The sequence below is a fragment of the Mya arenaria genome, chromosome 2, assembly GCF_026914265.1.
Source record: "Mya arenaria isolate MELC-2E11 chromosome 2, ASM2691426v1".
In the NCBI taxonomy this organism is placed as follows: domain Eukaryota; kingdom Metazoa; phylum Mollusca; class Bivalvia; order Myida; family Myidae; genus Mya; species Mya arenaria.
Window position 1 is genome coordinate 10890503 of NC_069123.1, and position 18095 is coordinate 10908597.

Below are 18095 nucleotides of genomic sequence, written 5' to 3' on the forward strand. Positions count from 1 at the left end.
CCTAATAATAATAATAATAATAATAATGATAATAATAATAATAATAATAATAATAATAATAATAATAATAATAATAATATTATTATTATTATTATTATTATTATTATTATTATTATTATTATTATTATTATTATTATTATTATTATAATTGCCTATATTCAAATTTATCACTGTTCAAAGACAACTATACTACATTAGACAAAGAAAATGTATTTTAGTGGCATTTGAAGTAATAAAACACTCAATTATGATTATTGTGCATGTACTTACTTCAAGAAATTATAGATGATTTTAAGTAAAGAAATCGTTTTTAACTTACCTTGAGATGCCTTGAAATGCCTTGAGATGTATTGAGATGCCTTTAGTTGTCTTGCCTTTAGATGCTTTGAGTTGCCTTGCCTTGAGTTGAATTGAGTTACCATGAGATGACTTTTTGTTGATTTAAATCTATGTGTTTATTGTACATGCTTCAAAGGTAAATTGCCGTAAGAAAATATAAAAAGAGATTTTAAGAAGGTTAATCGTTCTTACCTTTGCCTTGAATTGCCACGAGTTACCTTGACTTCAGTTGCCTTGAGATGCATAGTCTTGAGTTGCCTTGAGATGCCTTGAGATGCATTGAGTTGTCATGCCTTGAGTTGCCTTGCATTGAGTTGACTTTAGATGCCTTACATTGAGATGCATTAAGGTGCATTGAGTTGCCTAGCCTTCAGTTGCCTTACATTGAGTTGCTTAGCCTTCAGTTGCCTTACATTGAGTTGCCTTGAGATGCCTTACATTGAGATGCCTTGAGATGTATTGAGTTGCCTTGTCTTGAGTTGCCTTACATTGAGTTGCCTTTCCTTGAGTTGCCTTACATTGAGTTGCCTTGAGTTGCCTTACATTGCGTTGCATTGAGATGCATTGAGGTGCATTGAGTTGCCTTGCCTTAAGTTTCCTTACTTTGGGGTGCCTTGAGATGCCTTACATTGAGATGCCTAGAGATGCATTGAGTTGCCTCTAAAGATGCCTTGAAATGCATTGAATTACCTTGCCTTGAGTTGCCTTGCATTGAGTTGCCTTACATTGAGATTCCTTGAGATGCCTTACATTGAGATGCCCTGAGATGCATTGAGATGCATTGAGTTGCCTTGCCTTAAGTTGCCTTACAACTGAGTTGCCTTGAGATGCTTTACATTGAGATGCCTTGAGATGCATTGCGTTGCCTTGCCTTGAGTTGCCTTACATTGAGTTGCCTTGCCTTGAGTAGCCTTTCATTAAGTTGCCTTGATTTGCCTTACATTGCATTGCCTTGATATTTCATTAAGGTGCTTTGAGTTGCCTTGCCTTAAGTTGCCTTACATTGAGTTGCCTTGAGATGCCTTACATTGAGATGCCTTGAGATGCATTGAATTGCCTTGCCTTGAATTGCCTTACATTGAGTTACCTTGTCTTGAGTTGCCTTACATTGAGTTGCCTTTCCTTGAGTTGCCTTACATTGAGTTGCCTTGAGTTGCCTTACATTGCGTTGCCTTGAGATGCATTGAGATGCATTGAGTTGCCTTGCCTTGAGTTGCCTTACATTGATTATCCTTGAGATGCTTTAAGTCGCCTTGACTTGCCTTTCATTAGTTGCCTTCAGTCGCCATGAGTTGCCATGAGTTTCTTTGACTTGACTTCCATCAGTTGCCTTCAGTTGCCATGAGTTGCCATGAGTTTCTTTACTTTGAGTTGTCTCGAGATGCCTTTAGTTGACCTGATTTGCCTTCAATCAGTTGCCCTTCAGTTGCCATGAGTTGCCTTGTGGCATGATGAACAATTGTAGAGAATTTATTATGAATAATGATCATTAAGTTGTTGTAGTTTTATTTATAATGTATTTTACCAAACACTATAAGTATAATGAAAAACAACACAAAGTATGTTGAATGCTCATATGGATTAACAAGTTCCTTGTGGTAAGTGTTTTAGCGAATGGTGGTTCACCGTTTATGTTCGCGGCCGAGTGGACGACTAGATCAACAGGTCTTGTTTACACTTTGCAGTTTTACAGCAACATTGTTAACCACACCTATAGTGGCGATAAGGCCTACACCCAATAAATGAAAAGAGGCCGTTCGAACATGTGGATACGGAACTTCCGTGAACGTAATTCCTTTTCGAGTCGTTATTTTGATCAAAATGTAGGTCAACTGGTGAACTATTAAAAAGGCAATGTTACACTTAAGATAAAAAAACGTTGTACCTTACATTCTTGGTAACTTGGTAATAATATGCTAGAAACATGGTCTGTGTTCTTCATCGAATTCATCGCTTGCTATCGCTGACCAGAGTTACATGTCGGATATTTCTTTTTTTGACTGACGTTCTACAAATTAATGGACTTTTCCTTTAAATAAATGTGTTTAATAAGTAGCATTGAATATAAACTTTACAAATAATAGAACACGTTGAAATTCTGTATTTTGAAGACCGTATAAATATAATTAATAAGGATAAACAGAACAAAACAAAACATATTTATTTTCACGTAAAATTTACAGATTTGGTTATATATTAACGATTTAAAATGTGTTAAATATAATAATTAAACAATGTAATGGGAATTAAGCAACTGTCTATATTTAACCATATTAGGTAAAATACTTTACGTAATATAATACTCTGTAATAACCTTGGAAAGGGCGTTGTCCCGACTGAAATTATGAGTACACTTATGATGTGATATATCATATATACCTTTATCTATTCTTTGAATTTTGAGACCATACACGTAATTTTGATATCGCATACTAATGTTTACACTGATGATACCAATCATGTTGACAAACACTTATTAATCTGGGATAATTTTTACAAAATCGGCGTAACGAAAAGACTCAAGTAAACAACATTTTAATTAATATATTAATATTCGAATACAACAGAATCGATTTCATATTAAAAAAATACCACAATAGGTACTAACGTAAAATCCAAGATTCCGTCTGACAGAATGTTTCAGAATGTGTACATGTTGTATAATATCTACAAATTTGATTGTTTTTCGCAGCTTTCAATTCTTCCCGTCAAAATTAATCGCGAATTCCTGCTTGCGTGGCGATTGATTAAGTGTTTTAGGTTGCCCCATGAATTTCATAGTATCGGCGACCCTTTGTCTTGGGAAAAGGTCAGAAAACCACTCAGGTGCGCTGTTAGATCTTATTCTACCCGATTTCAAATCTTTATCGTTTAAATCCACAGATCTATCGTAGCCAAATGTTGTGGTTGCTGTATCTAAACGTCTTCGCGGAAGAGCATGTCCAGTAGGATAGGATGTGTTCACCCATGTCTGTGTGGTTGCATTGTAGTTCAAAGGATTGAGGACGCTTTCGTCGTTTTTAACAGTTTTATGTAGAGCGTATGGGTAACGCGATACTGTGGATCGAAGATCTCTTAAATCTGCTTCAAGATGGGTTCGATCTCTAGTGCTAGGCTGGAGACTGCGCTGGTACAACAAAGAGGTCGGATCGTTACATAGATGAAGTGGAACGGAGCTTTGACTTTTCATGTTCTGTCCATATTTCTTCTTAGTTTGCACGCGTTCAATGTTTTGTGTCTTAAATACCACCGGTCTGCTCTCATCCACCTCCGGTTTTTGTGGCTGTTCTTTGTAATCGTACTTCAGAAAGTGTCCCGTGTAGTATTTCGGTCCAGCTACTTCGGACATCATCGTGTATTCGTTGCGGGGGTAGGTATCTTTAAGCATCGGTTGATAAGGTTTTGGTGGTAATCTTTTACTTACGCTCCAGCCGCCATAGGCACCAGTGTTGCTGCTTTGCATCCTTGCTGTTTTAAGGTACGAATCCATTTCTGACATAACAGATGTCATATTCGACAAATCCGTTCCAATTCTTCCTTTTGATTTCATTGGGTCAAGACCAAATGAACCAAAACGTTCACCACTGTTCCTTTTATGGGCTAAGCGTTCTTTGCGTATCTCCTCGGTATGTTTCTGAATAACTTTCGACATGTCAAACTAAGTATATAACCATAAAATACGTATTCTCAAATGAACAGACTCCATTTTACTGAGTTTAGTGTCATTTTTTTCAGAATCGATATTTCAATAATTTAAAGTGTATTAAGACTGTAGCCGTTCACAAAAGTACGGCTTTGTTATTTAAAACAATGGTCTTTTTCAAATATTTATTAAGAGAAAGCTTGAACAATAAACCTTGATTAAAATTGGACGTTTTCCAATTAACTTAACTGCAAAGAAATAAAGAATTGCTAGATATTGAGTATCAAAGTTGGACCACTTTCTTTATGTTAATTGTACTCGAATTGCAGTTACTTTGTTCCAATCATTTTGTAGAAGGGGCCGATCGAAGCTGTTCTAAAGGTTCTAGTATATTTTTATCCAGTATATTTAAAAACAAATATGATAATATAATACAACACAAGACAAATGTTTAAAGACATTATACAAAGTACTATAAGCGACCATCTTATTGCATTAATTAGAAACAATACAAACAGATTTAATTATTATTTAGAAAATGAATGATTTACGTGAGCAGTAATAGGGAAAACCAAAATGGAAAAATTAAACGCAGTCACAACTTTGCAGTCATAAACGTTCAGAAATCATCCCTTACATACAGCATCCATACATGAAGATAACATGGACAGAATGAATGACAATTACAAAATGGACAGGATGTAGGGATTAACTTGGCTATACTTTTGTTTTCATTGTTCAATATAATCATAAATAAAAATTAAAATTACACAAATAGGATAATGTCTCACATAATAAAAAGTTTAGACATTTATTTGTCGAACCGATATGATGAATGTTTAATTAATGTGCCCTCTGACGAGAAAAGGTTCTTCTTTCTTTTAAATTCGTATTTTGAAGAGAAAAACAAAGCTTTGACATAGCCTCTGTGTCGTCCGAGTCGTAGAAGTCTTTACATGTCTTCATGGCTGTTTACGTTGTATGTTAACTCTAGCATCCACTATATGTCTGGGCATGTCTTCATGTCTGTTTACGTTGTATGTTAACTCTAGCATTCACTATATGTCTGGGCATGTCTTCATGTCTGTTTACGTTGTATGTTAACTCTAGCATTCACTATATGTCTGGGTATGTCTTCATATATGTTTACGTTGTATGTTAACTCTAGCATTCACTATATGTCTGGGCATGTCTTCATGTCTGTTTACGTTGTATGTTAACTCTAGCATCCACTATATGTCTGGGCATGTCTTCATGTCTGTTTACGTTGTATGTTAACTCTAGCATTCACTATATGTCTGGGTATGTCTTCATGGCTGTTTACGTTGTATGTTAACTCTAGCATTCACTATATGTCTGGGCATGTCTTCATGGCTGTTTACGTTGTATGTTAACTCTAGCATCCACTATATGTCTGGGCATGTCTTCATGGCTGTTTACGTTGTATGTTAACTCTAGCATTCACTATATGTCTGGGCATGTCTTCATGGCTGTTTACGTTGTATGTTAACTCTAGCATTCACTATATGTCTGGGCATGTCTTCATGGCTGTTTACGTTGTATGTTAACTCTAGCATTCACTATATGTCTGGGCATGTCTTCATGTCTGTTTACGTTGTATGTTAACTCTAGCATTCACTATATGTCTGGGCATGTCTTCATGTCTGTTTACGTTGTATGTTAACTCTAGCATTCACTATATGTCTGGGCATGTCTTCATGGCTGTTTACGTTGTATGTTAACTCTAGCATTCACTATATGTCTGGGCATGTCTTCATGGCTGTTTACGTTGTATGTTAACTCTAGCATTCTCTATATGTCTGGGCATGTCTTCATGTCTGTTTACGTTGTATGTTAACTCTAGCATTCACTATATGTCTGGGCATGTCTTCATGTCTGTTTACGTTGTATGTTAACTCTAGCATTCACTATATGTCTGGGTATGTCTTCATGTCTGTTTACGTTGTATGTTAACTCTAGCATTCACTATATGTCTGGGCATGTCTTCATATCCGTTTACGTTGTATGTTAACTCTAGCATTCACTATATGTCTGGGCATGTCTTCATATCCGTTTACGTTGTATGTTAACTCTAACATCCACTATATGTTATTGTACTTTTACGAGTAAATATTTCCTTATTGTAAAATTTAAAACGCAATTTTGTATTTCTACGTTACATGAATAAAATAACTGGTACTAGTACATATGAAATACATGTGACACAGGTTGGATTATGACTCCTTCAAATACGGACTGAACACAACATCTTTCATCAGTTTATGCTCGATTACTGGCACAGCCTTTTTCTTGTCCATTTCAGTTTCTCCAGGAACATTTGTTGATTTGACTGACATTCTGGCCGTTACCCTGGTGAGGAGGCTAATGAGGTTTAGCTTACGTTTGTCAGAGTGAGCCATCACGAGTGCGTGAAGATAGTAAATCATCCATGAACCTTCTCCTTCGCTTCTCCAAGCAAAATATCCAGGTGGAATTGCATAAAATACAAGTTGGTCGTTCTCACACTTCAAGGATGGTGTTTCAATGATTGGATATGGAAGTAGCTTGGCAGACCTTTCCGACAGTTTATTTCCTTCAACTGGTGTTGGCGTTTCATTTGTTTCTGTTTGGCCTTTACCTGTAGCGGCACATTGTGATGGTAAAAGTTTCGATAAATTGTGTACACCTTTGGCATCTGGTTGGTCAACCGAGTGTTGTCGCATAGTCGATGATGCTGTAAAATGCGGCATTTAAACAATTGAATGTTGTTGTTTTATCAAATGTATACTTTACATTTCTTTCAAAATACAAAATCTTTTAAATACTTATCATGCTGTTCATAAGATCAAAATATCAATTGTTCAATAGATTTATCTTATCAAGTATAAAAAAACAAACAACTGATCAATTTGTAAATGTTCCACCGAATGATAATGAAAAGGTTAGATCAATATTTATTAATAGATACGCGCATATCAGATTACTCAATTATCTTTAGCAATTAGTATATCAGTTGAATCGCTATTCAAGTTGTCTTACGTAATCTCTTTTATCTTCCATTGTTGAAAATAAACCATTGTTTTACTAATAATAGTATTTATTAGTCATTTCAAAAGATACTGAAATTAGATCATGCTACTATATTTATATATTGAGTATGGACACCCTCATATAATTAGAAAAAAGTTACCGTCATGAGGTGGATCTTGGGATTCTTTACCCAATATTGAAATGTTGACCCCTTCGTCTACTTCTTTGCCTTAAAACACAGACGCGAGAGTATAATTAAATTGTATCGCTCCCCAGAAGCTTTGAGGATATTCAGATCAAAGACATTTAAAAACAAAATTTAAACATTGGTCGTTACAGATTATGACATTTACTTTACACCTCATGTGTGTTCTATCTTTGTGAAGTCCAAAGTTGTATTATATTGGTTGTGTTGAGTTTACATTGGAACGTTGAAAACATTTATCTGCATCACATGCTGGAAAATGGCATTTTCCCCAGTATCATAATTTAATTCATTCTGTGATATTGATCTCAATTAGATACTTAAATTCACTATTCTCAAGTCTTTTCTAATCTTATCTGTATTTTTACCCAACAGGATGTTCCTTTTTAAAATCATCAATATTTTGGAACATTATCTTTGTTTTACAAGCTCAGTTAAACTTACCTCTGCAAGCCTGAACAAAGAAAAATTTCGGTTTTCCTTTCAGGGAGGGACAGTTTTTATCATTGAACATTTTTGTAATTTCACTTGTGTAAATAAATCTGTCATCTGAGCAAATAAGTGCATGATCCTTTTTTCCTTTTGCTTTTGGATTTTCTTTTTCTTCTCCATGTGTACTTATCATGAATAAAAGACCGTCGCACTTTGAATGGTCTGCATTGGTTGCATCTTTTAGAACCATATTCATCTGTTTGTGTGTAACATTTTCGTAAAACAGCCGATTTTGCCATTTGAATCCAAATTGTTTAGCTATCTCCTTCATATTTCTCAAGTCGCACTTTGCTCCTTCCCTGTAATCATAATTCTGAAACGTGTCATTTACAACTATGATCGCATGGCCTCGCATATGATGGTTGAATGTGTACGCATTATCATCATCTGAGTCGTCACCTGCTGTAAATGTTTCACGTGTCGTATCGTCAAGGTTGCAAGGAACCGTTTTAGAACCGTGCATTCCTCCAGTAGTAGATTCTTCATGATTATTTTCACTCACATCACCTGTCGAAGATGCCCTATGATCGCCCAACGATCCATGTTGTTCTGAATCAAACGGCGAAAAGGACATGCTGCTGTGTTCATCTGCTAAACTCATATATCTTGTGTTTGAAAAAACTGATTTCAACTTTCGTTTCCCCCACTAGACATGTTTGTTTTAAAGTAACACTAGACTTGACAACCCATCCGCTGTTCTTTACAACAATTTAATATCCGCTTCTATCGTTTTTCATATCTGAATGCTAACAATAGCTTACGATCATTTTTAAAGTCACTGTTAACTAATTTCTTCTTATATTTGATGACGTGAACACTGTCAACAGAAAAAGTCGAAGAATTGAATAAATTGCGCAATTATTTCTGATGACATGTTTTAAAATACTCATGTATCATAGTTTTTAATGGCGTATCGTATTCTTAAATAAATCCAGAAGTAGTTTTTACATTTAAAACCGAAAATACATTACAAAAGAATTTAAGGACCGAGACAGTAACTTAATACTTAATTCGGTGACTTTTCCTATATGTATATAGAAAGAACATGAATTCAATTCTTAACTTTGATAATATCACTATTTAATACTTTTAGAATGCATAACGGAGTTCACTTCCTCCGTCGTCCTTTTCTTCCTTCTGGAATTGACGTATGCTATGAACAAATATTTGTTGTACTAGACTTGTTATCGTTGAAGTGGCTTTGAGTGCACGTTTTTAAAACATTTTAATCAGTTTTGACACTGTCAAATTTATCTTTTCTTCCTAAAACTAACTTGCTATTAATAAACTAGTGGTTACGATTAACTTCCTCTCTGTCTTTCATAATATCGTGATAATGAGTTCACTATTTATTTTTGAATCAACATAATTTCAAGCAGTATGTGAAGGCTTGTCTGTGGAGTCTTGTTGGCATTGTTTAAAAAGGATACCGGTTAAATCTTATATTAGGTTACATTGCTTTTCTCATTAGTTTTGAGTGTTGTCTCATATTATATGGACTGTTGACGTCATTAAACTGTTGAATGTAGCTTGCGATTTTCACAATGGCGAAAACCATTCGCAAAGAAACATTATTGGCTTTATTTAAACACACCAAAAGCGCTTAAAAGTACTTAATGGTAATGTAAAATGATCGGTAAAATTTCAGAAATTTAACACACCACTTCCGGCCATACATTATTACAAGGACCGGCCAGGCAGCCCCTGAAGGTGAATGGCCCTCGGTTTCTTTGCTTGTCTCTGTAGGTTCCAATGTTTTATTCTTTAAAATGATGAAATTGTGTTCAAAAATATATGATTAATTACTTTTCTATCTTCTTTTCTTTCAAATGCTTGAATTGACAAAACCCCGTTCAAATGACGAACCCACGTCATTTTGGATTATTATATAATTATATTTTCTTCATTATAAAAAAATGTGTTTGCCATCGGCTTGTGTCTGCTTTGCTTGTAAGGTAAAACAACAAACTCAATAACAAATGTATTCTTACTGTCTTTAAAAATAAATAGAATAAGTTTGGTTTTAGTGTGATATCAATATAATTCAATAGAAGGAGCACCGATTTGTTGTTTTTTTTCACGAGTAGAGAGTTGCGAGTGAAAGTGTGCTCGGTGTTCACGAGATGAAATAAGTTGATATTTCACTGAAACAAACTTTTTTTGTTGTATTTTATGCTTAAATCCTATTCAAGCTATTGTTCATTACTATTTATCTGCTAAAGTGAGCTTAATTGTTGAGGACGTCAAGATATTTAAAAAATTACATCACTGTTTTTTTTGCCCTAGCTTTAACGTTATGTTTTGACAGCAGAACGCGCCACAGTCTCAAAACAGTGAGATCAAAAATCACAGTTTTCAAACAGTGAGTGATAACAATTATATTTCATTAATAAGATTTTATAAGCACGTGAAAACATATGATACATAGAGGATATTTGTTAAGTTAAAGATCGTATTTTATTTTTTCATTGTCATAGAAAAACATGATTTAACAAGTGGCGAAGTTACAAGAGAAGCAAACTTTTTCTATGATTACTCTGTTAAATTAAATTGATAAATAAACATATTTTCAGTTTCTTTCTTCAGTTTATTGTTTGCCTGTTCTTCGGTCATCTTCATAAACATTCATCAATAAACTTTTAGTAATGCATGTATTTTCAAGATAATAACAGATAATGCATTAAACAAACTGAACAAGCATAATCGTTGAATTGATATCCCCGCATAATTAGGCAAAGCACATGGAATGGACATCCAAATGAAGTGAAATATTCCTATCGTAACATGTAATACGGCTGCAGACGAACCTTATGAAAGTCGGTGGTGATCATGAATTATAAGAATCATAAGCGCAGATTTGTTCAGGCATCTTCAGACATCCAAAGACTTTGAACATTAGCAAACCATCCAAAACAAAGATATGGCTTTGGACAGCAAAAACATGTAGCGATGAAACGGACGAATGGACAGACAACAACAAAACAATATCCCCATCCTTCATTCGTGCAGGGGATAACATAATTACTAAGAGTTGACCATGAACATAACCGCTTGAGAGTTTTTTTCTAAATCTAACCCTGTGCGCTTGTTGCTGACCTTACATGACCGACGGATGGACAACGTCAAAACAATACCCCCTTCCGAAATATTCGGCGAAACGTAAACATGTAAAACAAACATTGAACAACTAACACTGGTCACCATTGACGGGATTAAGTACTAAAAGGTCAACAAAACAAATTTTACAAATTTATTACAGCTGATTAAATACTTTTTCAAGTGATGGACTTTGTTTCATGATACATAAGTGTTTAATCAATCCCAGTCTCAGAGATAAGTCTGGTTCGCTTGTAGACGGATCGTTTTCCAGATACAACGAAGACTAAACTTGGTTGCTGACATTTGACTCTTTCAGATGATGATGGGGATTTGTTAGTTAGTTGTTGCTTGAATGATCAGGGAAGTTCGGATGTCAACGTAAAACTGTTTTAACACGATATTAGATATTTATGTTTAAGAATGTGTTGTTTTTTCCTATGGAAAATAATTAAGAAAGTAAATGTTCGAGCTTTCAGCTTTAAAAAAAACAAGTTTTAAACAAAGAATCAATGTTTCACAAATAAACAGTCAGCTATTTTTTATTTCCAAAAAAAATGACAGGCAATCTCGTTTCAATATCAAATTATTATTTTTGACATATTTCTTTTTGTTTAAAAACTGGTACACTGATATCTTCATTCTTAGTTTCAGTGAAAATATCAAATGTTGTTATTTCACCGTAAAGTAATAAGTTATTGGAAGCAATTTGTTGCATCCTTGTGTGATATCCCTTTGCCAAAAATGTTCAAGTCTTTACTTACATTTCATACATTGTTTTAGTTCAGTTTATATCTAAACGTTCGATTGTGACAAAGCTGGTAGCTTATAGAATTAAGCTAAAATCGATGTTCATGGTACAACCATTTTCGGAGTTAACAAGAGAGTTCCCCTAATTGGAACATCTAGACTGCAAGACAGCTCTCATCAATGTATCTTATTGCTTTTGTAGTCGACAATAAAACTAAAACGAAACGTTGTGGAAAAGAATGTAGTTAAGTCCTGATTTTAAACAATTAACAATTGCAAAAACAGATTTATTCTTTATTGAAATCAGTAAGTTAGAAATAGTTTTGTTATGTAAAGTCTAAAAAAAGATAATAAAATAAGAAATAAACACTGCGTACCCTTACAATATAAGAACACATTACGAAAATGAGCAAATCTAACAGCATTTTAAATGTTGTTACTAAATGAATAAAATAAAAACACATGTACTAAGTACTCTTTAAAAATATAGTTATACGTGTCTAAAGTTGATAAAAAATCATCAACAGAATTTTATATAAAATCATGTTTGCAATATTTCCCCGAGTTAAATGACTTTAACACGTATTTTGGCTCTTGTGTCACAGCATAACATTGCTGAAAAGCGGCAATATATTGACATTTTATTATAGATTACCCTCCGAAAAATTGCATCATCCATAAGTATATGTTTTTTCGTAAAGTAACAAACACCCTGTTACTATCTACAGCTATAAATGTATATAACCAGTCACATGGCTCATGTTCACATTAATAAAATAATGGATGATTTCTTTCATCGCGTTGCCATGATGACATTGGCGCTTTTTGTGTGAAAATAACGTCCTTTGTGAGTCTGTGCTCAATCACAGAGATCGCCATCTTTTCATGAAGTTTCCAGTTGGAAGGCACATTGGTTGTCCTTGATGCCATCCGGGCGGATACTTTTGTAAGGAGGGACAGAAGATTGATGGGTCGAGTAGCTTTAAGAGACATCAGAAGTGTGTACATGTAAGAGATCATCCATGATCCGTCGACAGTGTTCCTCCAGGCGAACATACCGGGTGGAATGGCAAAGAACACAAGCTGATCGTTCTCACATTGTAGTGAAGGAGTGTCAACAATTGGGAAGGGTTTGACCTCAGGCGCTCTTGGAAGATGACGAGATGTATGGCCGACTGACACTTTGTCATGGTGTTTCAACGGTTCTGTCATGGACGGCGCTATAGTCGGGACGTGTTCCGTCACTTGATGAATATGTGGGATGTTTATTGTCTGGATGATAGGCGGACTCCAGAGACCACAGGATGAGGAGGCAGCCCAAGTGTCTCCACGTCCTGTCACGTCTGACTCGTCCAATGATGGATGACGTGGGTGATCATGTGGATCTGTTTACAATATATCAATGTCATTTTAATAGAATCAATGGGGATTAAAACACATGCACTCTCAGATTTACCGTTTTTACAACTCTTTTTACTTTTTGTCTTGGAATGAGCAAATATTTGCGTAAATATCTGCAAACCAGTAATAAAAGACTGCTGACAAATTATCAGATCGCAGATTTTCATATGTCAGTTTGAAAACTAATATTTAATGGCTTAAAGCGTTACTAATGGTTTAAGAAAATTGCATAAAACATCATTCTTTGAACTAAAATAGACAAGTATGTTACTATTTTTGTAAGCAGTCTTAAATGAATGGTTTACATGCTTTTTTCGCATAAATTGTCTGGTTACAAGACTTAAAATAAAAAAGTTGTCAAAACGTTCAATCTGTGAGAGTGCAGCTTTAAAAAAGACAGCAGCGCAGCACATTACAGATATTTACAGAAAAAAATAATTTGCTTTTGGTAAAGATAGTACTTAAGGAATTAATAATACAAAAAAACATGAGATATCGCAACCCAATCGATTAATTAGTTTAATTACTAATTGCTGCATATCTAATTTGTATGAATAACAACGCTCATTTTTTTTTCATTTAAATCATAACCATCGCCAAAAAACCTTCAAAGTACCATACCTGTAGACTTTCCTCGTTTCTTATCTGCGGTACTCTCTGGTCCTAAAATGCGTATAGTGCTTCCAGAATCTAGGTTTTCTCCTGCAAAAGCAAATCGTTTCTATTGTATATCATTGAAGTCCAAGACAGAGCAAATATAACACGATAGCTAACCATAACCAGTTATTATTCTGATTAACACGTAGGGTGTTTTTCACTTGCTAAACTGTATGCCGTGTTCAATAAAGCTTATCTTAAATATGAATACTTTATTCGCTTCGATATACATTTTACATCATTCTATCATACAACGATCTAACTGCTGTTCGCATGACTTCTCTTCTTAAGCATCTATAGGATGATGGAAATCAACAGGCACATGATACATCTTATACCTGAACAACTGGATGTCTTCCTTTTATTGTAACTATGTTTTCACATGTATTTGAATTAACCCTTACTTGGTTACATGGACGAAATAATAAAACGAAAGTGACACTGATTTAAGCCTTTTCCTCATTTAAATGAATTTACAATTAAAACTACCTGTACTTAGATAATATCATAGACAAACGCGTCAATGATTTATTTTTACTGATGTAATCTGTAGTGACTGATATAAAACATACCTCTGCAAGCCTGGATGAAGAACAGTTTTGGTTTCCCTTTCAGTGTTGGACAATTTTCATCATTGAACATCTCTGTAATTGTGCTTGTGAAAATCATCTTGTCGTCTGCACAAACGAGGGCATGGTCCATCTTCCCTCTGGCTTTACTGTTCGGCTGCTCAAGTCCGTGTGTACTGATCATGAGAGCAAAGCTATCGCATTGGCTATGATCTGCTGTTTTGGCATTTTTTAGCACACCGATCGTTTCAAATTGTGTAAGATTTTTACAAAAATGGGTATTTTGTATCCTATAACCGAGTTTTCTTGCCATTTCTTTCATATGTCTTAAATCACACTCTGCACCATCTCTAAATGGTTGATGTTTAAATCTGTCATTCACAATAATTACCATATATCCACGCGTAGGATGGTTAAAATTGTACACATCCTCGGAATCATCATCAGCCATTGTAGGAGTCTCACTTGGTTGAGGAATATGTGTGTTGCTTGCGTGTGGCTCATACATTTCAATTTCATTCAGAGCTACTGGAACTGTGTGTGAAGTATGCTGGCTGCTTTTTATGTGTGTTTCTTTCATCCTTTGGACGGTTCCTGCCGATACTGCTCTGCGGTAGCTAAGCCTTTCGTCGAATTCTTGTCCTGTATCAGTTGGAGGCATTCCTCTTTCAAAGTTTGATTCCATCGAACCAGTTTCTGGAGAGACGGCATATCTGTCTTTGAAATGTTGACTATATGGCGTCTTATCTTCGTCTTTTGTTTTTGGTTTAAGTCCGCATGCTATTGCCTTTGCAGCCTTTCTCATAATCTTTTTAATGCCATCGGGCTGGTCCTCGCCAATAATTTCGTCTTCTTCTGGTAAGTCACTTTCAAGACCCATACTTTCTCTCTCAATAGGTTGATTATATATTATTCCTTCGTCTCCCTCTTCAGATCCCCGGTTGTCTATCTTTTCTTCTTTGGTCATTTTATGCTCTTGACTGTTTTCTGTTCTGTTTATGTCACTAACTGACTGATTAAAATCAATCGCTAACTCTTTATATTCTTTTTCTCGGATTTCCGTTGATCGATCTCCAATATTCCCAATATCAGAATCATATGATCGCATTACGTCAATATCATGGGCTTGCCCATTTTCGGAATCTCCATGTGAATCATTCGGTTGTGGCTTTCCAAATTTACTCTCCTCTTTCTGGTTATTCATCGTATCGTTTTATTTGTTTAACCTTCCGCGTTCACCACTGTAGTGTTATCAATTGTTACCGAAAGACTGAAACTATGTGATCTTCAGTTTACTGCGTTGGTTATCTTATGTTCAGTGCACTTGATGTTAAGGTTTGGACAAATTTGTATCAAGCGTAGATAATGTTCCTGAAATGGACCATTAACTACATTATTTTGATTTTGTTGGTAGCGTTTAAAAATAGAACAAACATTTATTGAACACACCTAACATTATGCAATACCCTTAAATTTATATCAAATACATGGATACTTAAAATACAAATTAGTACTTAATTTAAAAGAAAACGAAAATAAAATAAACTCACTTTTTATATTGGAAATCGGTGAAACGCGATCTAAGTTATAGCTTCTGAAATCACCTTACTAATAAATATTTAAATCACACATTCCACTATGAAAGAACTTTGTTAAACTCATGTATAGAACATAATGCTTGCATTGGTAGATTTAATCAATATTGAGGTCAACTAATCATTCGGTCAACAAACAGTCACAATCATATATCCCTTGAAGTAAATTCTTCCTGTCCCAACTCAATGAATCGTTGTCATATGCTGAAATGTTGAAAAATTGTGGGTAGGTTCGTATTTATTTGGAGAGTAAATAAACTTATCATATGATATGATCAATGTCATGGGGTATATTCAATGACAAAGCATATCACATTCAGTGTAGACCAAGGCCGTACGTTTATAATGAAGCAACGGTATACAATTACAGTCCATTTAAAAATACAAAGAAAATGCGCAATATTTGCTTTATATAGCTTTGTCTAACAAAGCTTGTCTTTTTCACATTTACAGATACAAACTATGACTTATTAACAGAATAACTCTTGATTTTCTCTGTTCTTAGCATGCTCAAACAAGGGACGGCTATTGCGTCTTAAAATTGTATTATATCCATTGACCATCGGGGAAACAAATCTTTGAGAACAATACTGGTTAATTTAAACAAAAAGAATCTTTGCTAGGCTGATCAAGTTTGCATTCTTTGTCCTTTTCACAGAGTTTCAGATACGTGTGTATAATTGTGTGCGTTTGGGGAACATAAAAGGCTTAGGTGTAGACTATAATGAAATGTTTATCATCGGATAAGATAGTAATTATAACAATCCAACAGGTAGCTGAAATTTGTTATGAGACTAAAGTTTTTGTTTGTGAAACTTGGCCAAGACCTCTCGAAATAAACATCAGTTTTTATTTGTACCCAGGAAAAGGATTCAGGTGGTCTTTAGTTTATGAAACTGCTATGTTCACATAGTTACAGTAACCATTTATTGACAAGTGCACTAACATATTGCTGGATACACTCTAATAAACTCTAAAGAGCTGCGCGGTATTGATTATGCATATACCTTTTACTTTTATGAAGGTCGCTATCGGAGATATTTGATACAATACACCAAAATGCACCACTTCAGTTTGAAATTGATATTAAAATGCTATCTATGGGGACAGCCAAGCCCAGTACCAACATCTTAATCACCTATATTTCGGTATTGAAAGAGGGGCGGGCACATGGCAAAATTTGCGCAACACATCCTAAGTTAAACGCGCTCAGTTACACCACAAAAGTTACCCGCCCTCAGTAACACCCCAATGTAACACTCCCTAAGTTACACGCCCTAAGTTACAACCCCTCAGCTACACCCTAAGCTACACATTAGTTACACCCCCTAAGTTACACCCCCAAAGTTACGACCTCTACGTTACATCCCCTGCCTGAGTTCCACCTCCTAAGTTACACCCTCCTTGTTACACCCCCTAACTTGCACCCCCTCAAAACTACACACCTTAAGTTACAACCCCTAAGTAACACCCGTAAGTTACAACGCCTAAGTAACACCCCCTTAGTTACAGCCCCTAAGTAACACGCCCTAAGTTGCACGCCCTTAGTAAAACGGCCTAAGGTACCCCCTCCCCATAGTTACACACCGCAAGTAACACGCTCTACGTACACGCTCTAGGTTAAACGCTCTACGTTACACCCCTCAGTTACAACCTCTAAGTAACATCCCTCTTAGTTACACCCCCTAAGTTACAACCCTCTAAGTAACACCCCCTAAATTACACCCTCTAAGTTACACCCCCTACGTAACACCCTCTAAGTAACATCCCCTAAATAACACCTTCTTAGTTACACCCCTAAGTTACACCCTCTAAGTTACACCCCCTAAGTTACACCCTCTAAGTTACACCCCCTAAGTTACACCCTCTAAGTTACAACCCCTAAGTTACAACACCCTAAGTTACAACCCCTAAGTTACAACCCCTAAATTACACCCCAAAGTTACACCCTCCAATGTTACACCTCTAAGTAACACGCCCTGAGTTGCAACCCGATAGTTACACCCTCCCCCCACTACCTGAGTTACACTCCCTAAGTGACACCCCCTAAGTTACAACCCCTAGATTATAACCCCGTAAGTTACAGCCCTCTTAGTTACAGCCCCTTAGTTACAGCCCCTAAGTAACACGCCCTGAGTTCCACCCCCTTATTCAGATCTCCAATGTTACACCTTTAAGTAACACGCCCTGAGTTGCACCCCCTAGGTTACACCCTCCAATTTTATACCTCTAAGCTACACCCCTAAGTAACACCTCCAATGTAACACCCTCCAATGTTACACCTCTAATAAACACGCCCTGAGTTGCATTCCTTAGTT

General features: G+C 35.5%; 2 protein-coding genes across 2 annotated transcripts; both read right to left on the minus strand.

Annotated features, from left to right (window-relative positions):
- Window positions 1–4166: 4166 nt before the first annotated feature.
- Window positions 4167–8551, minus strand: LOC128206795 (caspase-3-like). Its single transcript, XM_052909484.1, has 3 exons — window positions 7662–8551; window positions 7173–7241; window positions 4167–6716 (listed from the first exon to the last, which is right to left on the minus strand). The coding sequence occupies exons 1-3, from the start codon at window positions 8308–8310 to the stop codon at window positions 6217–6219; spliced, it is 1218 nt and encodes a 405-aa protein (XP_052765444.1). The 5' UTR covers window positions 8311–8551; the 3' UTR covers window positions 4167–6216.
- A 3284-nt stretch (window positions 8552–11835) lies between these two features.
- On the minus strand, window positions 11836–15988 carry LOC128224618 (uncharacterized). Its single transcript, XM_052934546.1, has 4 exons — window positions 15733–15988; window positions 14186–15553; window positions 13578–13658; window positions 11836–12940 (listed from the first exon to the last, which is right to left on the minus strand). The coding sequence occupies exons 2-4, from the start codon at window positions 15384–15386 to the stop codon at window positions 12324–12326; spliced, it is 1899 nt and encodes a 632-aa protein (XP_052790506.1). The 5' UTR covers window positions 15387–15553; window positions 15733–15988; the 3' UTR covers window positions 11836–12323.
- Between the last annotated feature and the right edge of the window lie 2107 nt (window positions 15989–18095).